This window comes from Sciurus carolinensis, chromosome 18 (assembly GCF_902686445.1).
Source record: "Sciurus carolinensis chromosome 18, mSciCar1.2, whole genome shotgun sequence".
In the NCBI taxonomy this organism is placed as follows: domain Eukaryota; kingdom Metazoa; phylum Chordata; class Mammalia; order Rodentia; family Sciuridae; genus Sciurus; species Sciurus carolinensis.
This window is the reverse complement of record NC_062230.1, coordinates 390,500-418,072: the sequence shown is the minus strand read 5'-3', so window position 1 is coordinate 418,072 and position 27,573 is coordinate 390,500. Positions and strand designations below refer to the sequence as shown.

The 27,573-nt window shown below is 42.6% G+C and overlaps 1 protein-coding gene and 1 pseudogene across 2 annotated transcripts in view; both read right to left on the bottom strand.

Moving 5' to 3' along the window:
* The window catches only part of Crcp (CGRP receptor component), a 39,727-nt gene that overhangs the window by 6,441 nt on the left and 5,713 nt on the right, over positions 1–27,573 (bottom strand). For both annotated transcript variants that reach the window (XM_047533832.1, XM_047533833.1), the window contains exons 2-4: positions 24,058–24,094; positions 22,144–22,242; positions 16,137–16,231 (exon numbers count right to left, since the gene is read on the bottom strand). In XM_047533832.1, coding sequence (XP_047389788.1) covers positions 16,137–16,231; positions 22,144–22,242; positions 24,058–24,094 — 231 coding nt within the window. The remainder of the gene's footprint in view (positions 1–16,136; positions 16,232–22,143; positions 22,243–24,057; positions 24,095–27,573) is intronic.
* Positions 7–3,606, bottom strand: LOC124970465 (glyceraldehyde-3-phosphate dehydrogenase-like; annotated as a pseudogene).

The following is a 27,573-nucleotide window of genomic DNA, read 5'->3' as shown; positions in this document are numbered from 1 at the left end:
AGGAGAAAGCATAGAGCATTTAGACTCTCATGCCCTGAGGACCTTGGGCTTGGTCAGATAAGAACTGAGATCCACTACAAGGAGAACCTCCAACCTCCGCTGGCTCAACTGGGAAATGAGAAGGGAACAGGAGAGTGCAGGCTGACTCTCGTCCAGTGCACAGGTGTGTTCCAGGACCCTGAAGGACAGAGAGGCGGGATGGCAAGAAATGGAGTAACAGCAGAGTACGGTTTTAAAAATCACATTTGACTTGGTAAGCTTCACCTAGAAAATGTGAAGAAAATAGTGCTCTCCTAATCCAATTTAAAGAAAATAAACAAGATAATACTGGCTAGTTGGTCATTGCTTAGAAATGGTTTGAAAATTCCTTATTGAGATTGAGACAAAATGTTACTCAGATTTGACCTGTTATCTTAGTAAAAAACAAGCCAAAAAAACAAAACACAAAGACTATAAAGGGACAGAATTTAATACATGGAATTATAAAGAGGTTATGATTCATCTGGGGGAAAAAAGACAAACACATGAAAATCTCCAAAAAGGGTGAACAAGAGCACTCCTCATCTGACCCAAGTGTGTATACAGCTTGCTGCTGATGGGGTTGGAAAGGTGATGGGCTTCAAAGGAAAGGGGACTTTAACTGCCACCCCTGTGCAGGGGCAATTCTAAAGTCCCCCCTCCACCCCAAATCTAACTCTGGAGCTTCAGACCCATCTTACAATTCAGTTCAAGGGTTTACCGAATTTAAACACACTGTGGAATAAAAAGACAAGTCACCATTCCTAAAGCAAATGTGTTTGGAGAAGCAGTGCAAGTTACTCACTGTCCTGCACCCAGTTTCATCATCTGTGAAACAGGTTTAATAACTGAACTTGGCACCCAGGAGAGGGTCATGAGGGCTGAAGATCTACCGAGTGTGCCAGCAGCAACTGCTTATTGCTTGTTTCCACGTGGCTAGCACATTTAACCTTCAACTGAAGCCGAGACAGGAAATAGCCTGTCGGTGGCCACACAGCTAACAGCGGAGCAGCTGGGCTCTGCACCAAAGCTCAAGCTCTGGATCCCTGGCTCTGGCAGAAATGTGATGACACTGGAAAGCGTTCATCACAAGGCTGTCCCCTAACAGTGCCTCCATAAATAGTGGCCATTCTGAAGGCAGCTGCAGTCCAGCTCTCCTCCTCCTAACCCCACTGACTCTAGACTCAAAAGGGGGACTTCATAGAACAGATGACCCCTGCGCTGGACCCTGAAGGATTTTTCTAGGCAAAAGAGATGGAAGAACAAAGGTGAATATCCAGAAAAGCAGAAGTTCGTGGAGCTTTAGGAAATGGCTGCTGGAAAAATATGAGACTGAAGTTGGACACTACTTTGTAGACCTGGGTGGCAACTACGGAAAGATGGGACAAACGCAGGAAGCACTGGAGGACACCCAGGTGAGGAGGCGAGGTCGTGAACCCAGGTCGGTGGTGGCAGAAATGGCAGGAAGAACCTGGACTTGAAATGCTCCTGGCCACCCTCAGGTAGACTCATTGAGACCTGTGACCTGCCCAGTTAGAGTGGGGATGAGGTGGGCTGAAGGAATCAGTAGAGTCAAGTTTAGCCAGAGTACTTGGAGAAAAAAAATATTTAAAACTGAATCGGAGTCTGCAGAACTTTTATAACAATAATGAATAGGTGTCTGTCAAAGAGTTTGACACCCTCACAGCTACCTCAAATCTGGTTTGCGCTGGTCTCTATTTCATAGGGCTCTACTTTCCCTAAGATCACACGTCCCATTCAACCAGACTGCATATGCTGAAAGAAGGTGTCCAGTCACCTCCTGACTCCACGTGTTACTCGGCTCAGGTACTCCCTATGCTGAGGAAACACTTCCTCACCTGCATCTGGCTGACTCCTTCATATTAAACACTCATTTTTTTTGGGGGGGGAGGGGGTACAGTGAGTTTTATTGATGGTATGTGACAGTGGGCTCCCTAAGCCCTCCCCTTCTTCAGAGGGTCTGGGATGGAAAGTGGGAGAAGGGGAGATTCTCGGTGTGTTGAGGGACTGAGTTGGGGCAGGGATTCCCCAGCTGAGGGCCTCTCTCTACCTCTGTGTTCTTGTTGGGGCAGATGGTCCAGGGGCTCTTACTCCTTGGCGGTCAGGTGGACCATAAGGTCCACCACCCTGTTGCTGTAGCCAAATTCATCGTCATACCAAGAAATGAGCTTGATGAAGTGGTCATTGAGGGCAATGCTGGCCCCAGCATTGTGGAAGAGTGGGTATCACTGTTGAAGTCGCAGGAGACAACCTGATCTTCGGTGTAGCCCAGGATGCCCTTGAGGGGCCTCTGATGTCTGCTTCACCACCTTCTTGATGTCATCGTATTTGGCAGCTTTCTCCAGACGACAGGTCAGATCCACAACTGACACGTTGGGGGTGGGCACACGGAAAGCCATGCCAGTGAGCTTCCCATTCAGTTCAGAGATGACCTTGCCCACAGCCTTGGCAGCTCCAGTGGACACAGGGATGATAATCTGGACAGCTCCACGGCCATCACCCCAGTTTCCCAGAGGGGCCATCCACAGTCTTCTGAGGAGCAGTGATGGCATGGACTGTGGTCATGACTTTGGTCATAATGCCAAAGTTGTCATGGATGACCTTGGCCAGGGGAGCTAAGCAGTTGGTGGTACAGGAGGCACTGCTAACGATCTTGAGAGAGTTGTCATACTTTTCATGGTTCATGCCCATCACAAACATAGGGGCATCAGCAGAAGGGGCAGAGATGATGACCCTTTTGGCACCACCCTTCAAATAAGCCCCAGCTTTCTCCATGGTGGTGAAGACACCAGGGAACTCCTCAACATATTCAGCACCAGCATCACCCCACTTGATGTTGGCGGGATCTCACTCCTGGAAGATGGAGATGGACTTTCCATTGATGACAAGCTTTCCATTCTCAGCCTTGACTGTGCCATGGAATTTACCATGGGTAGAATCATACTGGAACATGTAAACCATGTTGAGGTCAATGAAGGGGTAATTGATGGCAACAAATATCCACTTTGCCAGAGTTGAAAGCTGCCCTGGTGACCAGGCACCCAATACAGCCAAATCCATTCATTCCCACCTTCACCATTGTGTCTCAGGGATGTGGCTGGCACTGCACAAGTTGAGAAGAAGCAGCTGTCTGTTAAACGGGGAGAGCAGAGAGCCTTAAAGACTCATTAATTGCCTCTTCCAAACAAAATAAGTTCAAATTCTGACACTGCAGTATCTCTTCACCACGTTCCCACTAAGACTCATCTTTGCATTCCCAATAACCAAGACCAAGAGGGCATTTGATAAATAAAACCTGAAGGATAAATTTTAAAAAGCTATGATTTCCAGAATGCATGGAAGAGACCAGTTTAGAACATTGTGGAAACATAGGGCAGGGTTCCATGCTCTGAAAGGAGATGGGGTGATCAGACTCTATATTAGGAAACCCATCTACTCCAAGCTTTTCTGGTCCTAGAGGTACATGTCTCAAATATGCTATCAAATCCTAGAGCAGTCTATGCACAGGAGTCCTTTTAGGGGTTCTAATGTTATTTATGGACTAACTAAGGTGGGCTGTAAAGGAAAGTCCTCTCTCTGACCCTGGCAGACATCACTACAGATCTCAGAGTGGCAATCTCAGAATGAGAGCTGGACTATAAACAGGCAATAGTCCCTTGTGAACTAAATGCCTCAACTAAAAAGTAAAAAGGTTAAAGAAACAAATTTTCTGGGAAATGAAGTAATGTACTATAGAAAAAAATTACATGGCACGGTGTCAAAGGGACTTTGAGTTAAGTTCCAGCCCTATCATTTTGCTGAATAAGACTATAAAGTCTTATTCTTAACGAAATGTGGTTCCTACGCTACCGTCAAGGACTCTAATAGTGGAGATACTTAAGAAAATTAATGGAGCCCCAGTCTACACTAATAGAACCAGATCAGCTATGGGTTATCATCTTGGATCTGCTCTCCCTGAGCCAATGGTAAAAAAAACAAACTGGGGATATTCAGATGTAAAGATTAAAGGGTACTTCAGCAACTCCTATTATACATGCAATTTCTTAAATTGCACTGAGTAGCACAAGATGGTGTATGTGTTGGTGGTATTTGGCAAGCAGTCCCTGCCTGGGTCACCAGGCACTGAGGCTAGCTACTAGGATCCAGGACCTAACCATGGGGAAAGAAGCCTGCAGCTCCCTCTACTGGCTATTATGCAACACTGACTGTGGCTTCTGCCCTAATAGTTAGAGGGCCAATTTTATTATTATTATTATTATTATTATTATTATTATTATTATTCCTTGCAGTGCTAGGGATCTAACCCAGGGCCTTGGACATGTTAGGCAAGTGCACTATCACTGAGACACATCCCCAGTCCCATATGACCAATTTAATAAAAGGCAGAGGTAAAAAGGTCACAAAAGACTTTATAAATCCTCAGTTTGGGGTTAACAAATGGAAAAGGGGAGCTAAAATTAATCCTCCAAATATTACAGTCTACTTTAAAATTTATGCAGATTACAGTCAATCAAAGATCATTTTTCAAGGTAATTTTTATTTGTAGGTTTCTTTTTTGGGAACTGCGGATTGAACTTGGGGCACTCAAACACAGAACTACACCTCCAGCCCTTTTTTGTATTTTATTTAGACAGGGTCTTACTGAATTGCTTAGCAACTTGCTGTTTCTGAGGCTGGCTTTGAACTCGCGATCCTCCTGGCTATCTATAGGTTTCTTCAACTTTAGCCAGGTCCATATTTAGTGAAAAAATGGAGGATTAGGAAGTTGGACACCAGTCCAGACAAATAGCTGAGAAGAAAGAACCCTTAAAAATCAACCACTAGTATTTCTATTGTAAAAGGAGTGTTGTGTTGCATGCCTGCAACCCCAGCTACTCAGGAGACTGAGACAGGAGGATCTTGAGTTCAAAGTCAGCCTGGGAAATTTAGCAAGACCCTACAGGAAGGAAAAGGAAGGGAGGGGAAAGGGAAGAGAGGAAAAATGACTGGAGATGTGGCTCAATGGTGGGGTGTTTACCTAGCATATATAAGCAAGCCCTCGGTTGAATCCCCCCTACTGACCAAAAAAACTGTAGACAAGATTATATAAGCCCACTAAGGCTTGTCTCTCCATTGATTACAGTAAAAATCTCTAGACAGAATATAAAAGCAATAGTCTGAGGACTCTGAAAAGCAAGCCAAAGCAGGTAGACTGAGGAGGGAAACAAGAGTTGAAGAACACAGTTGGGGGGAGTAGGAAGTGTATTTCTTACCCCCACTCCTCTTAGGTCCTTGGGCCTATGGTGGGTCCTAAGCAGAGCTCCACAGTAGTTAAGAAAATTCCAAGAGAAATCCATTATTCTAGCTAAGAGACTGGAAAACAGGGACCCCTAAGGTGTAGAAATCCAGGAGAAGCTGGTAACTGAAGGGCAGTTTCCCAACAGAGAAGCAGCAACAGGCACAGTCAGGTAGAGCCTTCAGGTGCAGAGTGCCAAAGTTCTCGGCTCCCTCGCCCTGTTGCACCCCAAGGGCAGCAGCCCCAGTGACAGCCACTGCCATGCAAGCAAGTCAGACCACCATGCCAGTCTCACACGTCCAGACAGACCCAAAGCAGCCGAGACACGGCAATCCTTGCCCTTGGAAGGCAAACTGGCTTGAGGTCTGAACCTAGGTGGGCTGAACGCTCGCTACAACGGGAGAGCTGCTTTGACCAGAGGCTTCAGCAGGAGTCAGGACTCAACGACTTGAATATAATATTCAATTGTGCCCAGGACAAATTTAAAACTACTCCAACCAGGAAGAGGTGACTCATTCTCAAGGGAAGACAACCAACAGATGCCCATGATGACCCAGATGTGGGACTCACCAAAGATTAGCTATTACAACAGCACAGGGTAAAAGTAAACATCCCTGGAGTGCATGGAATATGTCATTCTAGCAAAGAGAATTTATAAAAAAACATACATGGAAGTTTTAGAAAAGTATCTGATGTGAAAGATTCACTGGTGGGCTTAATAGTGATGACAAAAGAATCTATGAACTTACAGAAGAAACAACAGAAGTTATTTCATTTGAACAAAGGGGGGAAAAACAGTGCCTTGGATACCTGTAGAAGAGTATTAAAGGTCTAAAAGTTGTGGTTTTAGAGTTCAAGAAAGGAGAAAGAATGGGATAGAGAAAAAAATGTTTCAAGAAATAATAATTGCGGGTTGGGGTTATAGCTCACTGGTACAGTGCTTGCCTCACACGTGTGGGGCACTGGGTTCAATCCTCAGGCACCACATAAATAAATAAAATAAATAAAGGTATTGGGTCCACCTACAACTGAAAAAAATTTTTTTAAAAAACAATAATTGAAAACTTCAAAGCCAAACACACTGAAATAGTATCTTCAAAGTTCTAAAGGAAAAAAGGACCACTCAACCCAGTGAAACTATCAATGAATTAAATAATGAACCATATTAACACCCAATCTCAGAAATTTTATCTCCCTAATCTGGTAAAGGGCATCCATGAAAACCTTAACCACTAACTACATTTAATGGTCAAAAACTGAACATGTTCACCTAAGACCAGACACAAGGCAAAGATATCTGCTCTATTTCCACAAATCATACTGGAGGTCCTAGTAATACATGCAGCAAGAAGAGAGAGAAATAAAACTAACAAACACTGTAATAGTCCACATGTAAAACCCCAAGGCATATACTAAAAAAGCTCCTAGAACTGATAAGCTGAATGGTATAAAATCAATAAAGGGCTAGGGATGTAGCTCAGCTGGTAGAGTGCCTGCCTTGCATGCACAAGGTCCTGGGTTCAATCCCCAGCCCCGAAAAAAAGGAAAAAAATTTAAAAATTTAAAAAAATAAAGAAAGAGATCAATATAGATGTGTCACTTGTATTTTTCTACATAAGCAATAAACAACTAAAAATCAGAACAATTCACAATAATATCAAAATATATAAAATGCTTAGGTATAAATCATCTCTTAAAAAACTGCAGAAACTGTATGCTACATTGTTTTTATGGACTGGAAGACTCCATATCACCTCTTGGTGCTGGGGCTGTAACTCAGTGGCAGAGCACTAGCCTAGCACTTGTGAGGCACTGGGTTTGATCCTTTGCACCACATAAAAATAAACAAAATAAAGGCATACTGTCCATCTAAGCTACAAAAAAATTTTTTAAAAGGTGGGGGGTGGGGCTGGGGATATAGCTCAGTTTGTAGAGTGCTTGTCTGTCAAGCACAAGGTCCTGGATTCAACCCCCAGTACTGCCAAAAAAACAAACAAACAACAACAACAAAAAAAAAACAGATGTCAACTCTCCCCGCAAATGCAGTCATAGATGTAATACAATCCTGAGCAGCATCCCAGCAGGATGTGTTCTGGATTATCAATAAGCCAATTAAAAAATGTCTATAAAATGGCAAAGGAACGAGAAAAGCAAAAACGATTCTGAAAAAGAAACACAAAGTTGAAGACTGCACACAATCCTGCTTCTACACCTATCATAAAGACACAGTATCAGAACAGTGTAGTACTGCAAAAGGGCAAAAGCCCAGATCAGTGCAAAGAGAAAACAGAAGGAAGACACAGATGGGACTTTGTACAAACTACAAAGGTGACTTCCAGAGAAAGTCTTTCAATAAATGCTACTTCGCAGTTTAACATCTACAGCCACATGAAACACATCTCAACTATTTGCTGCTAAGAAAATGCAAATTGAGACCACAATGAGATTACTACTTCAAAGTAATTTAATGGCTAAATAAAAAATACTAAAAATACCAAGAATTGGCAAGGATATGGAATAAAAGGAATTCTCTGACACTGCTAAGACAAATGCTAAACAGTAGTTACTCTGCGGAACTTTGGTGGTTTCTTACAGAGTTAAACTTATTCTTACTTATTCAGATATTCCTCTCCTAGTTACCTACACAGAAGAAATAAAAACTTATTTTTAGACAAAAATCTGTTAGTCAGTTTTCCATTCTGTGACAAAACACCTGAGATAAACAACTTATGAAGGAAAAAAAAGTCATTCTGGCTCATGATTTCAGACGTTTCCACAGCTGCTTGGCTGGCTGCTGTGGCTTGTGGCAAGGCAGAACATCATGGCTGGGAGTGTATGGTGGAGCTGGGCTGCTCAACTCATGGAGACTGGAAAGAAAAGAGGAAGGGGCTGGGGGTTCCGAAGTACCCTTCAAGAGCAGGCCCCCCATGACCTAACTTCCTTCCATAGGCTCCACCTCCCCAATATTCCACTACCTGGTCACAGGCTGGAGGCCAAGCCTTTAGCAAATGAACTTTTGGGGGACATTTAAGATCCAAACTCTAAGGACCTATGTGAGATGTTTGTAGCTGCTTTATTCAGAAGTGCCAGAAGCTGGAAGCATTTTAAAAGTCTTTCAAGTGGGGAATGAAGAAACAAGCAGTAGTGTACCCTACAAAGAATGGCTCTTACTCAGCAGTAAGCAGGAACAAACTCCTGCAACACATGCCACAGCAGTCCCTCTCTGACGCACTGTGCAAAGGGCCAGATTCAAATGAGTGCGTGCTACAGAGTTCCATGGCTTTCTGGAAAGGGCAAAACTGCAGGAAAACAAAGCAGCCCAGTCCCCTGCTAGAGGCATGGGAAAAGGATTGATTATGGAGTGCAGAACGAGAGACTTTCTGGGGGTAATAGAAGTGTTCTGCAAACAAACGAACTGTTTATTATGAAAGACATGAAGGGTCATTTTAGGAAAACATGAGTTTTCTGTTGACTCTAACCCTGGGGGGAAGCGGGGGAGTATGGATACCCCTGGACTCTGGAAGGGAGTAGTTCTGCTCTTCTCCAGAAGAAAACACCTTCTCAGTGCCCAAGCAAGGGCATCCAAAGGCCCACAAGAGAGTTCTAAGGGTACTCTATCTTGATGTAGGCACTTACTAGCTTTCCCAGAAAAAACACCTGAAAATTTACACAAAGACTTCACTACTGGGCTTACAGCTTACTATCAGCCCATTTGGGGCACATTTTACTTATCTGAATCTCAACTCATTCACCTGTAAAATACTGAGTTGGTTGTCAGGATTAAGTGAAGCAGTATAAATAAAACAGTCAGACCTTAGCACTCCTAACACTTACACCCTACATTCTTTCCATTAGAATTTAGAACATTAGAACAATATTCTCTCCATTAGAACTTAGTCTATGCATACAAACCTCCAACTTCAGAGTCATTGGATATCTTTATTTACTTCTTAAGACTGTTTTCAACTATAAGAAAAGGCCAAGTACTCTTAACTACTGCAAACCTTTACTATCACAAACACAAACCACGAGGGTTATACTTAAAGAAGGCAACAAACCCAGAACCCTGGTAAGGATTCAGTGACTGATTTTTTTCATTGTAAACAATGACCCACTTCAAACCTGTTTTAATGGGTAGCAAAGGTTGCAATGGTCAAAGAGCATGAAGAGCTGGGCACAATGGCATGCCTATAATCCCAGTAGCTCAGGAGGCTAAGATCAGAGGCTTTCAAGTTCAAAGTCAGCCCCATCAACATAATAAAGACTGGGGATGTACCTGAGTGATAAAGTGCCCCCAGATTCAATCCCCAGTCCCAGGGGGAAAAAAAAGACTAAGTTAATGTCTTGAATCTACCTTCACGTGGACTCCTACCTGCTGGCCTATGCCATGAAATACGTTTGGGAAAAAAAACAGTTTGAAGAGGTGACAGATTCATTATGTGGGTAAGCTGGATTCACGTCTTCATCATAACAGTGTGACCCATTCAGCAACCAAAAGCAAAGATACCTAGAAAGAACAAAGTTAACTAGAAACCTGTTAATGAACTCCAATAGCTATCTCCATTTGCAAGAATCTAGAACATCCATTATACTGCTATGAGACTAAAAACGAAATGAAAATGTTACATGCAAGGAGCACTAAAAGAGCTCAATAAATGGAAGTTATTGTCATTGTGAGGCAGAGATGTCTTTTCCCTAGTTCAATCGGATACTTCTGCTAATGAGGGTTATCTCTGGTAGTTCTTTTCTTCACCACAAAGAACAAGAATGGCTTGGGAAGGCTGGGCGCAGCTCAGAGGCAGAGTGCTTGTGCAGCAAGCACAGTCTCTGGGTTTGACAGTGGGAACCACAAAAAAGCAAAACACAAAACAAAAAAAACCTTTGGGTAGGAAGTAAGTGATCTTACCTCAAAAATATATACATTAGGTTCTAGAGACACAGAAGCATGAATCACAAAGAAAGTGAAAATCAGAACAGACCTATAACTAGTAAGGAAATTGAGTTATCAAAACCACTTCACAGCTGGGGATATAGCTCAGTTGGTAGAGTGCTTGCCTTGCAAGCATGAGGCCCTGGGTTCAATCCCTAGCACAGAAAGAAAAAAAAAAAAAAAAAAAAAAAAAACACCGCTTCACTGAAGAAAAGTCCAGGGCCAAATGACCTCACTGGTGAATTCCAAATATTTAAAAATGAACACCAATCCTTCCCAAATTCTTGGGAAAAAATGAAGAGGAGAACTACCTTTTAACTCATTCTGTGAGGTCTAGGACTCTCCAGTACCAAAGCCAGATGAAAACAGCACAAAAGTGAAAGTCCATATCTCTTATGAATACTAATGCAAAGATCTCAGCAAAATACACCAGCATGTTAAAGAACTATATATCACATGACCAGATGGGATTTGCTCTTGGAATGCAAGGCTGTTCCATGCACAAAAATCAATATGAGGACCTGTGGTTGTGGTTCAGTAGTAGAGCACTTGCCTACTATGTGTGAGGCACTGAGTTCAATTCTCAGCAGCATATATAAATAAATAAAGGTCCATCGACAACCAGAAACAATAACAAAAAAATCAGTGCGAGATACATAGTAACAGAATGAAGGAAACAATATTTAATTATCTCAATTCATGCAGGAAAAGCACATGACTCAAGCCAATCTTTCATGATGAAAATACTCAAGACGCAAAGAGGAAAAGGAAAGTACCTCACCATAATAAGGGCCAGCATGAAAACCCCACAGTTAACGCCATACTACATAGTAAAAGGCTAAAAGCTTTTCCTCTAGGCAAGGAACAGATTGAGAAATACACCTGCTGCTTGTCACATCTATTCAACATGGGATATGAAGTCCTAGTCAGAACAATTAAGAGATAAGGCATTTGCATTGAAAGGAAGAAATAAAATGATTTCATTTCACAGATACGACCTTACATGTAGAAAACTCTAAAGATTCCACGTGAGATCTATTAAAACGAATGAATTCAGCAAGGTGACCGAATACAAAACAAGCATGCGAGCATCAGTTGTGCTTGTGGACCCTGACCGTGAACAATCTGAAAAGGACCACCTGGAACCCCACCTAGGTTTGTGTGGGCACCCCCTTGCGGGAGCTCCCTGCTCTAACTGCTGCTTCAGTGGGACAAAATGTTCTTCCATTTAGAACTGCATAAGAACTAAAATACTTAGGAATGAACTTAACCAAAGAGAGCCATACTCTAAAAACCTCAAAATGTTGCTGAAAGGAAATGAGAGACACAAACAAATGGAAACATTTCATGTTCACAGATTGGAAGACTGACATATTCAATGCAAACCTAATGCTTCTTACAGAAAAATTCATACGGAATCTGAAGGAGCCCTGGATAGCTAACATAATCTGGAAAAAAAAAACACAATGAAGTCAAAGTCAAACCTCCTTGCTAAAAAGCTGCAGTCATCAAATTAGCATGGTACTCACTCTCATAAAGACAGATATACAGACCCATGGAACAGAGTACAGGAACACTTACATACTTGTGGTCAGTAGATTTCTGACAAGGGTACCAAGTCCATTCAAAGGAGAAAGGACAGTCTTCAACCACGGTTCTGGAAAAACTGGATAGCCACAAGCAGAAGAAAGATGGTGAATCATCTGTTTCCACTGTGACCAAAATACCTGACAAGAGCAACTGAGAGGAGGAAAGGCAGAACATCATGGTGGAAAGGAGTGGCAGAGGATGGCAGCTCAGGACGTGGCACCAGGAAGCAGAGAGAGAGCGCCACTCCCCAGAACAAAATACAAACCCCAAAGGCACATAATACAAACAAACATACATAATACAAACAAACAAACATACATAAATACAAACCCAGCGACCGACCTACCTCCTCTAGCCACCACCCAGTTAATCCCTATGAGGGGATTAATGCACTGATTAGGTCAAGGCTCTCATAACCCAGTCACTTCACCTCTGAGCACTCTTGCATTGTCTCACACAAGAGCTTTTTGGGTAACACCTCATTTCTAAACCATTACACCTTACACTATAAACAAAAATTAACAGATCAAAGACATAACCATAGAGCTGAAAATACACGACTTTTAAAAGAAAACAGAAGAAAAGCTTCACGACGTTGAATTTGGCAATGAATTCTTGGATATAATACTAAAGGAAAGGAAAAAGAAAAAACAGATAAATTGAACTTACTTAAAACTAAAAACTTCATACATCAAAAGACATCATCAACAAAGCAAACAGGCAACCCACAGAATGGGAAAAAATATTTGTAGATCATATAGCTAATAAGGGACTAGAAAAACCCCTAAAACCCAAACAAACATCAAAAAAAAAAAAAAAAAAAAAAACCCATTTTGAAAAGGAACAACGGACTACTTAAAGACATTTCCACAAAGATAAAGCAATGTCAACAAACACATGAAATGATCCATTTATCATTTGGAAAATACAAAATAAAAACACCATGAGATGCTACTTCATGCCTATTAGATGGTACACACAACTGCATGCACACACACAATAACAAACACACACAATAACACAATAACAGGTATTGGCAAAGACGTGGAGAGACTGGGACTCTTGCGTGCTGCTGGTGGGGAGGTAAAATGGCACAGCTATTAGGAAAACAGCACAGTGGCTCAAGAATTTTAAAAAATGAGTTGCGTGGCCACGCCTGTAATCCCAGCAGCTCAGGAGGCTGAGGCAGGATGATCATGAGTTCAAAGCCAGCCTCAGCAATATCGAGGTGCTAAGCAACTCAGTGAGACACAGTCTCTAAATAAAATACAAAATAGAAATGAGGATGTGGCTCAGTGCTTGAGTGCCTCTGAGTTCAATTCCTAGTGCAAAAAAATAAAAAAAAAAAAAGCTCCATCCAGTGGCACATGCCTGTAATCCCAGTCACTAGGGAGGCTGAGGAAGGAGGATCACAGCAAGACACTCAGCAACTTAATAAGACCCTATCTCAAAAACAAACAAATAGGACAGTGTCGCTGGCTCTTTGCAGTACCAAATCTGCCGATATTTGTCACCGCCTGCAGCAACAATTTGCGCGGGTCTTTATGGGTGGTGGACTGGAAACGAACTACTTTTACTATCTTTAGTGGGCTGCTTTCTCACTTATTCGCTTGTTCCCTGGGCTATAGAGGAAGAAAGGCTTTTCTTAGGGGGAGAGAGAGAGAGAGAGACTGCGTAAGAAAGAATCTTTGAGGGGAGAGAGACTTAGAGAAAAAAAGGCTTCTACGCTTATCAGAGATCTATTTCTTAGGCTTCTGCAGCTTCTTAAAGGTGCATCCTGTGAACTAAAGGTGCGCTGCTTCTCTTTCTGCTCGCTGCTTTTTCTCTGCTTGCTGCTGCTCCTTACTGTCGCAACCCCACCTACTGCCCGCTTATATTACCTCCAGGAGGCGGAGGGCAGGGCCACGCCAGTTGAGATCAGGCGAGGAGCCAGCTGCCCTATCACGGCAAGGGTTAAAACGAGAAGGCCCAAGCAGGTGCCCTCGGGAACACCTGTGCACGGGAACACCTGTGCACGCACTGTGCGTGTGGACTTAACCCAATACGGCCAGTGATAAATCACCTGAGTGTGCTTATGTCAATTAACCTCCTCACTGCCAATGTGGTCAGGCGCCGTTCTGGCGACGTCCGCATGGCACAGCCCCCAACAACTGAGGGCACAGCTCAATCCCCAGTACCAATAAATAAATATGGGGTTAGCATATGATCCATCGATTATACTTCTGGGTATATATCCCAAATAACTAAAAGCAGGACTTTTGTTTTTAAGTGAACCCAGGGGTGCTTAACCACTGAGCCCATGCCCCAGCCCCTTTTTTATATTTTATATAAAAGCCAGGGTCTTGCTAAGTTGCTTAGGGCCTCACTAACTTGCAATCCTCCTGCCTCAGCCTCTGGAGCCACTGGGATCACAGGCATGCACCACTGCACCGGGCTTGAAAGCAGGATCTTAAGGAGCCAACTGTATACCCACATTCCTAAGAGCATTATTCATAACGGACAAAAGCTGAAAGAAATATAAGCATACATCACTGGATGTCGAAGAAACAAAATATGGTTTATATATAACATGGAACATCACTCAGCCTCGAAGAGGAAAGAAACGTTCACATCAGCTGCAACACAACGCCCCCTAAGGCATAAAGCTGAATAGGCCAGGCACGAGGACGAGCACTGTGCAAGTGCACCCTGCGAGGAACTCACGAATCTCAGTTCAGAGACAGAGCAGAATGACAGCTGCCAGGGGCTAGGAGGGAAGGGGTGCTGTTTGACAGGCGGAGTTTCAGTTGTGAAGCATGGAAACTTCTGTGGATGGACGGCAGTGAAGACTACAGTGTGAACACACTGAATGCCACTGAACACCCACTTAAAAACCGCTAAAATGCTAAAATAGTGAAAAAAACAAGGAAGATTAAACAATACTCATATTTTTTTAAAAAAGACAAATACTATATGATTCTACTTGTATGAAGGAGTCAAATTCACAGAAATATAAAGCAGAATGAAGGTTGCCAGGGCCAAGGGAGGAGCAAAGGGGAGCTGTTTAAGGCACACAGAATTTCAGTTTTAGAAGATAAAAAAAGTTCTGGATATTTGCTGTACAATGCTTATCAATATCATACTTAAAAATAAAGTGTAATGTGCATTTTACCATAATCAAAAATAAAATCACAAACACACATGGTAAGGAGCATACTTAGTTTACTGGTTGTGTACCAAATGGACACCTGAAACACCACCACATTGTCCCTCCAGAAGAGCACCATCCATCACCCTGAATGATACAACAAAAGCTCCCGGTATTAAAATCGATGGTATGGCTGGACCCCACCCTAAGCTTAAATGAGCTGCTGTCTTCACGGTTTTCAGGGACTGGCTGTAACAATGATTGCTTCTGTGCTAACTATTTACAGAAAACAGTGCTTTGCTGCCTTGCTTATTATTGTCCTAGCATGATCCCTGCCCCATGTAACCTTATCCAGTTACATGCCCATCACCATATGGAGCCCTAGACTGCCACTGGCCTCTGATAGAGGGCAAGGACTTCAAGGTCACTTTCCCCCAACTTTACTTTCTCAGCAGGAAGCAATCAGGGCCCAAATACTCCAAAAGAATCCAGAGGGCTGGGGAGATAGCTCAGTTGGTAGAGTGCTTGCTTTGCAAGCACAAGGCCCTGGGTTCAATCCCCAGCATTGCAAAAAAAAAAAAAAAAAAAAAAGAATCCAGAGACCCAAGTCCATATGGGCAGCAAGGCAGCCATGAATGGGTGAGCAGAAAGAAGACAGTGAAGGACGAATGAAGACCACAGGGAGCCTTCCCTGACAGACAAGCCCTTGAAGATGTGGGCTTGGCAGGTTAAACCTTCCCAGTCTTAACTGACAAAAACTACTGCTGGGGTGGAGGAGGAGACTTAGGTAGTTTTTCCTCATGCAAACTCTTGATTTACAATGATGTTAATTTTTATAAGTTTAAAGACCGAAAGTAACCAGCATGGCAAGAGCAGAAAACATTATCAAGCCGCTTTTGCCTCGCACCAACACAAGTGTCAATGACTTTAATCCAATCCCGCCTGAGCGCTGGGGGGTGAAGGGGTTAGGCCACATGAACTGGGTCCCAAAGAAGGACTTTGAGACAAACATGAAGTTCCGTCCCTGCTCCAGAAGGAACCGAAGGCCCTCAGCTGTCCTATCACATGACTCCGTGGCCAGCTGAATACAAACATGCAGCCGCTAAGGGCAGCCCTGGGAAGCCCTCACGTTCATCTTAGGCCGCTCTCCTCCACTTACGGTGGTCTTCACTTACTTGGTCAGCTTGTGGCTTTTCATTGCTGTAAGAAATTCTCTGACGATTTCAGGACTCTGGTGTCTGCACGGTGTTTTTGATATGTATTTTAATGTCTACAAGAAAAGCAGGGGAGCACAAAAAAAGAAATCTGAGTAAGGAAAGAGGAAGCAGTGGCTGAAACATAGTATTCTGACATTTTGTTTTAAGAATCTTCTATGAACTTAATGCTTTCAGGAGAACCAACTTCATATGATAGGAAGCCCTGGGGTGGGGTGGGTATATTTGCTAGAACAGGAGGAGAAATTTTCAAAATTTTAGAAAAAAAAAACTCATCCAATTTTTGAAAAGAAAAAAAACCAAAAACTCAATTTGACAATTATGTTATATTTCAGACCAAAAAAAAAAAAAAAAGTTTTAAAAAGAGGGAGCCAAAAGAATAAAAAAGCTACAAGACTATATGGATTGTACAGGAAAAAAAACTCAAATTCAGTTTCTCCTACACGTCCAATGCACTTCGGACACCAGGTATGGATGGTTTTCCCACTACCAAGTAAGCAAAGCTACATCAGCAGACTCCCTGGGTGTCCCCTCATTCAACATTCTGATGCAGCCTACTGGAGTGAGCCTCAAACCCCACAGGTCTCGGCCCTACAGGCAGTCTCCCCAAGTCCCAGACAGCTTTGTTGTTGTTTTCCAGGTAACAGGTATGAATTTGTTAGGAGCGGGAGAGTGGATGCTCTCAGAGGAGAGGAACAGAATGTCTTCCTGCCCTCCAGTGTTGTGAGTTTCCAGAGAGCCCCGCCTAGGTCCACTACTTTGCTGTTGACTGATAGCAAGGAACTGCATGGACCGCCTCCAAGAGAGATTGGTATGGTGCTCAGAGGTGGAGATTTTAAGGAAAACAAGTTCCCCTGCTTTTGCCTCAATTTCCTGCCTACTTTGGCTTATTACCCTTTGAAAAGCCCTCAGCAAGCTTTCTTTGTGAGGGTCTTGATGTTTCAGTTGCCAAGATGATTGGGGGTTGAGACAAGGGAGGGTTCAGACCACCCGACAGGATGTGACATGATCTTGAAACAACAGTTTTTCTTATGGGGAGGTGAGCATGGCTGCACATATGGAGCCCCATCTTCCAGGCACCTGTCTGTACGGTAAGGCTCCCTGTGGTTTTCAGTTGCACTTCCTTCTCTTTTCCCCGCTCACCCATTCATAAGCCCAAGGTTGTTTTACCTGTGCTTCTGACGTTCTGACTAGAAATCCAGGTTGCCACAACCCCTCTGTGGGTCCCGTTAATTTGCTAGGTTGGCTCACAGAACCCAAGAAACACTTAATGTCTAGTTTATTAAAAAAGATAAAAGATACACATGAAAAACCGCACAGAGGAAGGTACAAGAGAACTGGCATGGAGCTCTCCACAGCACTCCCCTCCAGGAACCTGCATTCAGCTTCTGGAATCTCCAGATCCCATCCTTCTGGGGTTTTACGGATACTTCATTACAGAGGCATGACTGATGAGCACACTAGCCATTGGTCATCAACTACCCTTCAGCTCTTCTCCAATCCCCAGAGCAGGTGTGGGCTGAAAGTCCCAGACCCCTAATCCTGTCTTGGGCTTCCTGGTGACCAGCCCCATTCTTAAGCTACCTAGAGGACACAGCCATCAGTCAATTCATTAGCATATGAAAATAATCTTCAGAGGGTCCAAGGATTTTAGGAGTTGTATGCCAGGAAATGGAGATGAAGACCAAATATATATTTCTCACTATCACAGGATATATGTGATTGAATAAATAAATAAGGGATAACTCTTCCTTACAGGAAAAAAAAGAGAAGGAAAAAAATCACCATTAGGCAATTGTACCACAGTGATAATCATTGCAGGAAAGACTTCCAATGAATGCTAAGTTAACTGTCAAAAACTCAAGGATCAGGTGGACATCTGCACAACCTCAAAGCAATTCCCCCAAATGTGTACTAATGCTGTGGCTGCTAACACATCCCTAATTCTTTTATGCCTGTCTTCAAGAGAGGATGTTTAATCCCCTTTTCCTTGAAGATGGGAGACAGACCCTCCTTCCTAAGAGAATATGGAAATGGAGAAAGAATTATTTTATAGTGGAGAAACCAGGCTGACACCATCTTTACCAAGAGACCAATGTTAACATTGTCAGAAAAAAAACATACTGTACCACGCACCCCAGTATCACACAATGAGCAGGGCACATCACCTCTGCAGTGTCTTCCCTCAAGAGCCATTAACTTAATTCAGTCATGAAATAACACCAGTCCAATCAAGGAACATTCTACAAAATACCTGACCAGTGCTCTTCAGAAGTACCAAGATTATGGAAAATAAAAAAGAATTCTCTTAGATTGGAGAATGTTAGTAAGACATATTAACTAAATACTGTTAACTCTGGAGACTGAAGGATCTCTGAAAAGGCAGGCTTATAGAGCTGTTCCAGACGCCAGGCAAAAAAAGGGACTGTTCTGGGACACATTTCTACAACAACCAGCAGCAAAGCAGACAGAAGCGGAAAACATGTCCACTAGATCTGAAGCTAAGACTATTTTTTAATGACAAAAATTTAGGGAAGGAATGCATAAGATGTTTACAGTGAACCTACACTGGCTTCAGAGTTAGAAAGGCAGAGTATCAAATCAGAAAAGCTCTGAACAGGAGGGCAGCCATAACGAGAGCCACTGCTGCTGGACTGGTTGGGGCTAGGAGTCCAAGACAGGGAACAGGGCCCTGCACGGCCAGGATGGGATTTGAGTACAGGTTCCACATTCCTTTAGGAGCATGAACTAGATCTCCAAAGCTGTTAACTGGTGAATTTCCCTGTCTCTGCTCTCCTCCACCCTCCATCCTTGTAATTAAATTGTGGTTATCTCAGGATTTTTCTTTTACCAATACAAAATGGTATCCTGAATTAGAACCTGGAACAGAAGAAAGACAATAGTGGAAAAACTGGGGAGTTGAAAATAAAAGTCTTAGTTTAATAGTATGTGCCAATGTTAACTGTTACTGCTATGATAACAGTACCCTGGTTATACAAGATGTTAATGTTGGAGAAAACTAGGGGAAAGGTCTATGGGAACTCCAGTATTGTCTCTGCAACTCTTCTGCAAAATTATTTCAGTTATGAAATAATATTTTTAAAATAAAAAAAAGTTTTGGCTTTTTTTTTTTTAAAGAGGGAACTCCACTTTGACACAATTTAGAGGAATTTCAAACCTGAAAATAAACAGAAGCTGTAAGTGTCCAAGAATCTCTCTAAAGTATAAAAATCACATTGGTCTTAGACTCCTCCCTAACAACAGACACTCATAGACAACACAAAACCTATGTTAAACCAAAACTCTTGGGACCCTGGAAGCTCTGAAAAAAAAGAGCTTACTGAGCTATTATAGATGCTCTCCCAAAAAAGACCAGGTCCTGGGACAAGTTCCTACTACTACCTCAGCAGGAGAACTAGTTAGCAGTTAGAAATATTCAGCAGATTAGAGCCAAGGGCAGTTACTATTATTTTGTTTTAGGGCTGGGGATCAACCCAGGGTCTCCTTTGTGCTAAGCATGTGCTCCATCACTGATCTATGTATACCTGCCACCCTAAGAATATTTCTTATGACAAAAATGAGAAAGCAGCTGGGCACAGTGGTGCACACCTGTAATCCCAGCGGTTCAGGAGGCTGAGGCAGGAGGATAGAGAGTTCAAAGCAGGACTCAGCAAAAGCAAGGCACGAAGCAACTCAGTGAGACCCTGTCTTTAAATAAAATACAAAATAGTGCTGGGGATGTGGCTCAGTGGTCGAGTACCCCTGGGTTCAATCCCCAACACCAAAAAAAAAAAAAAAAAAAAATGGCTGTCTGCATTGACATCACACTGGCTGTAAATGAGAGGTGGGGAAGTGCTGGGAATGGCTGCTGCTTCTGGATGGAGGGCACTGCAAACAGTATGTGGGGCCCAGGGGTGGGGAGGGTGTCGGGGTTAAGGTTTCAACCTGCTTTCAAGTGTGCTGGCCCTACCCTGCCAACCACTGGCCAACCCCTCTCTCTGCGCATTCCATCCTCCAACTCTCGTAACTGAATTAAGGACGTCTTCAAATTTTTCTCTTATCACCAACAAAACCCCAAAATTTTGTATTCAGAGAAGTTGTCATTCACATGAAAAACACTAGAAATAAGCCAGGCATGGCAGTGCATGCCTGTAATCCCAGTGGCTCCAGAGACTGAGGCAGGAGAAGTGCAAGTTCGAAGTTAGGTTCAGCAAGTTAGCAAGACCCTGCCTCTAAATAAAATATAAAGAAGGGTTGGGCATGTGGCTCAGTGGTTAAGCTCCCCTGGGTTCAATCCCTAGTGCAAAGCAAAACAAAACAAAACAAAACAAAACAAAAAACACTAGCAATGCATATTATCAAGTATAACAAGCCTGAAAACATTCACTACCATAACTTTCCTGTTAGGAAGAAGAGAATGGCAGCAAGTTTATACTGATATAAGTACACAGAGCAGGAGATTGGATAGTTTGAAATGTCACAAAACTAACAGCTATCACCTTCTAGGAAAGAAAGGACTATGTGTGAAAGAGCGTGAACAAACAAGGGAATGACAGAGTTTAAACAAGTGACTAAGCAGGCAGGACCAGCCAGGAGGAGTGAGGAGGAGGGTGCTCAGCACTCTCTCTTCCTGGAAAATGAGGATAACTCGAATGAAACTTAGTGATGTCTCTGCAGGGATGAATTAGGTAAGACCAAGGACAAAACACAGGTTGGGAGAGAACACAGCAAACCTTCAGCTAGGCAGTATGATGATGAACTGTTTCTGCTCTATGCTCTGGCACTAAGTTTTCTACAATAAAACACATCACTTCTGTGTGTAATAAAGAAGTTGGCTTTGCCCAAAGAAAAGTTTGGGTCTTTGATCCGGAGTTCCGGAAAGGAATCTTGAGGCCTTGGAATGCTACACCTAATGGGAGTACCGGTGCCTGGACCTGTTGTTCACAGTGCATAGTCGTGTGTGTGTGTGTTTTACTGAGGAGTGAATCCAGGGGAGCTCTACCACTGAGACAGGGTCTCCCTAAGTTGCTGAGACTGACCTCAACCTGTGATCCTCTTGCCTCAAGCTCCCAAGTTGCTGGAATTACAGGCATGTACCATCAGACCAGGCCTGCACAGTGGATACTCTTAACTATGTGACTTAGGACAGAGGTTGGTCTAGTCTCTACAGCTTTAAGGTAGAAGCTGGCTGCTTGCAGCAACTGTGGACTTCAAGGTTCACCTGAGATTCCCTGGTTGGCAATATTCTGGGCACATTGCCACATACTGATTTCTGGAGTGACATGTCCTAATCCCAAGGGACAGGAATATGGAAATTCTGTGTCTCTGGACTCTGCTCCCATTTTCTTTTCTCGGCTAAATTTTTTTTTCTTCCAGTATTGCAAACTGAACGAGAGGTGTTTTACCACTGAGCTACATCCCCAGGCTTTTAAATTTTTTTTATTTTGAGATAGGATCTCCATAAGATGTCCTGGCTGGCCTCAAACTTGCAATCCTTCTGCCTCAGCCTCCCAAGCAGCTGAAATTTCAGGCATATGCCACATTCCCCACTAAATAACAGATTTTTTAAATGCAGTGCTGGGAACCAAACTCAGGGCCTCACACATGCTAAGTACATGCTCTGCAAGAGCTGCATCCCCAGCCCTTTGGTCAATTTTCATCTATACCCTTTCCCTGAAATACAGAGTAACTATGAATGATAGCTTTCAGGGAGTTTTCTAGTCCCAGGAAACCATCGAATCTGAGGGTGGTTCAGGGGGAGAGCCCCAAAGGTGCACCTGTGTTTAGAAGTGAATGCAGTCTTCCACACTCCTCCTCCTCACGTGCTTGACTACCCTCTCACTTCTGTAAACACAAGAGAACCTGAGCTACCGGCTAACCACTCAAATCCTGGAAGAGGGCAGTTATCAGCAGGGCACACCGACCTCCCCTGACAGTGGCTTAGGCAGCCTCCAGAAGCCAGGCTCACCTCGTAGGTGATGGTGTTCAGGTTCTGCTGCCCAGAGCTGTGCTTATTCTTCCCACTTTCTTTGCGCTGCTCTTTCAGATCAGTTAGTAACTGGAACACCTACGAAGAGATACAAAAAAGATTCCTGTGAGTAACTCTGAGAAATATTCCTATTATAAGTTCTTGAAGGGAAATTAGAAAGTCTAATACCTCCTTTCTTCCCATAAACCAGCCTCTCACTCTTGGTTTAGAGCAAATGAATTTCAAAAGCAGGTGACATTTTTAAGTGTTCTTTTTTCTAAACTGAATAAATCCATTAGTTTACTTAAAATATTTCAAATGTTTCCTATCAATATTCACTATATCACTAATCTCTGAATAGTCAAAGCCATATTCACTATTCCAAAGTAAATTTTCCTAAAATAAATATTTTTTAAAAGGGAGCCTGCCTAATATGTACATCTAGTATAATTTCTTCCTGTAAGAAAAAAAATTATGATTGGGGAGGTAGCTCAGTGGAAGGGCACTTGTCTAACATGTGCAAGGTCTTGAGTTCAATCCCTGATACCAAAACAAGAGAAAGGGAAAAAAGAAAAATTCTGAGGCAAGTGATAACAGTTATTTTTAAAAAATAAAGGAAGGGGGGCTGGGGATATAGTTCAGTTGGTAGAGTGCTTGCCTTGCAAGCACAAGGCCCTGGGTTCAATCCCCAGCACTGAAAAAAAATAAAAAATAAATAAATAAATAAAGGAGGGGTTGAGCGTTCAGTGACAGGGAACTTGCCTAGCATGCATGAGGCCCTGGGTTCAGTCCCATCATCCCTTAACAAATAAATAAAAATAAAGGAAAACATTCTATATATGTTTAGAAGTAAACTTTTCCCACAAGGAAAAAAATGTATGCCTCAGTAATGGAGTGGGGGCGAGTTGTCTCTCCTTCCTGTTTGAGATTCCACCAGAGAGGTGAAGGTACTACAGGCTCACAGATCATTACTAGGTATACAATGCTAACCTCCCTACCAGTTGGTCCTTTCAGAAAGAGTGGCATGAGAACCAATGAATGAATGCAGTGTTCCCCAACAGACAAAAACCCAAACACCAAGCCAAGTCCAAGCTGGACAAAGAGGGTCCTAAGAGTCAATGGCTTGGCCTAATTGTACTGCATTCCTGCCATAAGCAGCAACTATTCAAGATGAACCTTTAAGAGCAGTAAGACCAGTTGCATTTACTCTGCATACACAACAATCACAGGTCAGAGACCCACACTTCCTCCACACCCTCATGAATCTGACCTCTGATAGACATGCAGAAAAATCAACAGTGGGCATGTGGTTCTTTCTATGCCTGGCACTAACCCATCAGATGGTTTTGCTAGTGCCAACTTAGTTCCAGGCAAAACAGGAAATACTGTTATATTTCCCTTTCCTCCCTTTCACCAACAGTCCTACCTTCAAGCCCCCAAATTATAAACCTGTTAATTCCTACTAAATTATTCATAATGGTGAGCCGACTGAACTCTCACTTTCAAAATGAAGTCATTAATACCTTTGTGACTATTGAGGATCAAAATAACATAAGTATGTTAAAAGTAAACGATGATAATTAAGGCATAAATATTTTACTAGGAAACTTGTGTACACACTCAGAAATGGCTCTAGAACAGAACCTTATGTTCTTTGAGGGCATCCCAAAAGATGACCTACAATCTCTGGGACTTAGGGAAGGGCACCTATTTTAAACCAAAGTCTTCCCTGCCTCCCTGAAGTACCAAGCTTAGAGTATTCCAAGGTCCACCAGATGGTGCCATCTGTCCTGTCTTAAAGTGGAAAATCCAAATGAATTCAGTGGTTTCTAACCAAAACTAATTCAATAATCCTTACATGGAAGGGCAGGCAATCAGGAAGGAAAGACAATGATCCACTACAAGACTATTTACCTCATAGTTACTGAGCAGTGCAGAGCTTGCATCCTTCCTGCAAAAGAAAAGAAGCCAGCATCAGTCTGGGCTCACAGCCTTTCTGAGTATTAAGTCTGTAAAATAATTCCATTGCCAGGAGTCAGTCATCTAGTTCAGGAACCTAAAACTAAGAAATGCGCTAAGTCCTACATGGCTTAGCAGGTTGTGGACAAGTTCATAGCAGATTTTCCTTTTTATAGCCATAGCACATCATATGGTCAGGCAGGAGACTAACACACGACGCTTATTCCAAATCCGTTTAGGTTGGAATTCAACACTTGGGAAGTTAAGGCAGTCAGACACCAGGGAGAAGTCAACTACAGGAAGAACAAGGGGGCAAAACCATAGTGGAGGGAGGGTCAGTGAGGGTGCCAGAAATGCCTGGAGAAACCAAGTGCTGCTCGCCCCTGAACCCAGGGCCCCTTCCCAGGACCACCATTTCCCATTCACCAACAGAAAACAGTGTCCTGAAACCCACCAGGAATCCCAGCAATGGCAGGAATCCTGTGAAACACCCACAAAACGTCAATGTATTCATCTTCTGTCAACTCAAAAGATTCTATGACAGGCAGTGGTTAAAAGACTGGTGTAGGGCTGGAGTTGTGGCTCAGTGGGAGAGCACGTGCCTGGCATGTGTGAGGTCCTGAGTTCGATCCTCAGCACTGCATATAAATAAATTAATTAAAAGACCCATTGACAACTAAAAAAAGTTCTTTAAAAAAAAGCCTGGTGGAGAAGCAGAGAGGATTGAACACTACACTCAAGAACCTCCTGACTCGTCTGGTTTCCATTAGAGCAGAGTAAGTGCGAGTTCTCTTTAGACCTCGGAGCAGGCCCAGCAACTGCAGTGAAAAGAATCCCAGGAGGAAACTTGGATAAAAATGGAGAAAATTCTGCTTCAGGGTGAAATTTCCAGAAATACCCAGAAGAGAAAAGAAAACCAGAAATCAGGAAAGCGTTCAGTTCCGTTAATTAAACCATGGAGTAGCCATGAAATCTGGAGTTTCCTGCAAGAATGGGAATTTCTTGAACATGAAGTATACTACGGAGTGAAGAATAATCTTGTAATATCAAGAGCAATTTCCCAGCGTCTTTACCAGAGAGGCATAAAGAAGAGTTGGAAAAAATGTTCCCACATGCTGACAAGTTTGGAGGATCTGTACTGGACTATCCGTGAGGCCAATGAGAAACCAAGAAGTGAACCACTGCCTTGTCCTTACGGAGAGGCTCTACACAGGATCCTGGGACATAGACAGAAGGACATTGACCTCTCAGGTCCTCTCTGTAAATATGCTGCTGCTGACCTCCTGCCTCCTGAGTACCAACCCAAGGACTGCAGTATCTCCATTTTCCTTGAGGAGCCACTGTGGGTCCCTCTATATGTGATCTTCGTGGAGGATCCTCAGGTACCTGGATGGGAGTCCTGGAACATGGACCCTGCATGGACAATTCCATACATGCTTCCTGCCATTTTCCCAGGGGAACTCCACCCTGCAACAGATCAGTACACCTCCATAAACTGGTGATTTTTTTTTCCTTTTTCTATTAAATTGAATGAGAATAAAATGTGAAATTTAAAAAAAAAAAAAAAAAAAAAAAAGCCTGGTGCCGCTGAGAACCAACCAGTGCAAACTACCGTCTTTCATATGTGACTGAACACAGCAATATGACATACCAAATTATAACTGATCTATTCTACAATATCACATCAGAATACTGTTTTTTAGAATCCTAAATCGGCCAGTGTAGTATGCCAATTCAGAACACAATTTTGAAGTCAGACAGATTTAGGTCCACACCCCAACTCTGCCACATATAAAGTGTGTGAGTTTTAGCATGTTAATTTATAAGTGTACCCCACTAAAACAAGAAAAAGGGAAAATTCCGAATCTGGAAGGACAGCCTGGATTCTAAACCGAGCTTCACCATGCATTAGCTAAGTGAATCTGGGAGTTATTTTATCTATGTTTAAATTTTCTCATCTATAAAATAACAAGTATACACAGGATTAAACTGAAACATATAGAGTATCTGAAAACAGTATGTGCTCAATAAATGCTATTACTATCATTACTATGACTTGGGTCACTACCACTACCACCTTTTTCTACCTCATAAAACTGCTATGATGAAACAAGACAAGAAATTTTAGAAGTTTAGTACAGTTCTTGGTACTTACTAAGATCTCCATAAATAAAGACTATTATTTTTAAAAGATATAATCACCCTTATTCTCACTAAAATTCCTGTGACAAAGGAGCTATTAGTATGATCCCTACTTTATAAATGATGCTGAGACTCAGAGATTAAGTAATTAGTTTCAGGTCACACAGTACCAATGTCTAAAGTGGAAGATATATACAGAATAGTGAAAACTGAGACTGGATTAGATGAATGGAAACCAGCAATCAGAATCCTAAAAATTCAGGTTGGGTAGTTTGGACTTGACATAATGGGCAACAGGACTACTATATGTTTTTAAAATAGGAGAGGAGCTTGATGATGAAAATGATAACGATTAAAACTTAAAAGTGAGGCAAACAGCTGGGTGATTTCCCCAATCAACAAATACAGCAAAGCTGGCAGGTTCTTATCACAGGGACTTACCTAAGCCCAAGGGCATCGGCACACAAAGCTTAGCCAAATACTAGCAGTAATTCAACAAATGGCTGCCATTTCACAAATGTGCTGCTTTGCCCAGGTAAATCTCTCTGGACTCAAGTCACAAACAATTTTATTTTTAAAAAGAACCCAACCCGGAAGGACATCACATAAGTAGTGTTATGTGATATGGCTTATTTAAAATTGAAAATGATATATCAAATCATGTCTACTTAATCAGGAAATCTGCCACAAGGCTCCCTCCCATCTTTGCTAGAAATTGAGTTACAATCCCCATATTTTCAAAGGAGTACTGTTCCTGTGATAGCAAGGCACTAAGACATTCCTTCCAGGAAAAGTAGAAAGGGGAAAAAGTACCAATGTTAATTTTCTTAAGGATCAATGGATCCATCCCAGGTGCTGGTGTTACAACCTCATTTCTAAATCACAACCTGTTCTTCTGTCATGGAAAATATTCCATCCCCTGACAGATTCATCCTGGGCCTTTCCAAGTTACTGCCACTACTCAGTGAACGGTTAATGCAAGAATCCAAAGATCATCATCTGCTTTTCTAGAATGTATGAAGAGAAGGGAAGTTCTCATTCACATACATTTAATTTTTTGCAGTACAGAGACTGAACCCAGGGCCTCATGCATACTAAGCAACTGTTCTACCACTGAGCTACACCCTGACCCCTTACATACATTTCAATGAATCTATGTTTAAACAAGAACTGCATCTTCTGGCTGGCAGAAGATGATGCATTCATTAATTTTCTTTCATACAAATAAAAATTTACCCATTTATGTAAGTAAATAACAATATATTCAAGGCCTTCCTTTATTCAATAAAATGTCAGTGAGGGCTGGGTGGTACCTCAAAGGTAGAACAT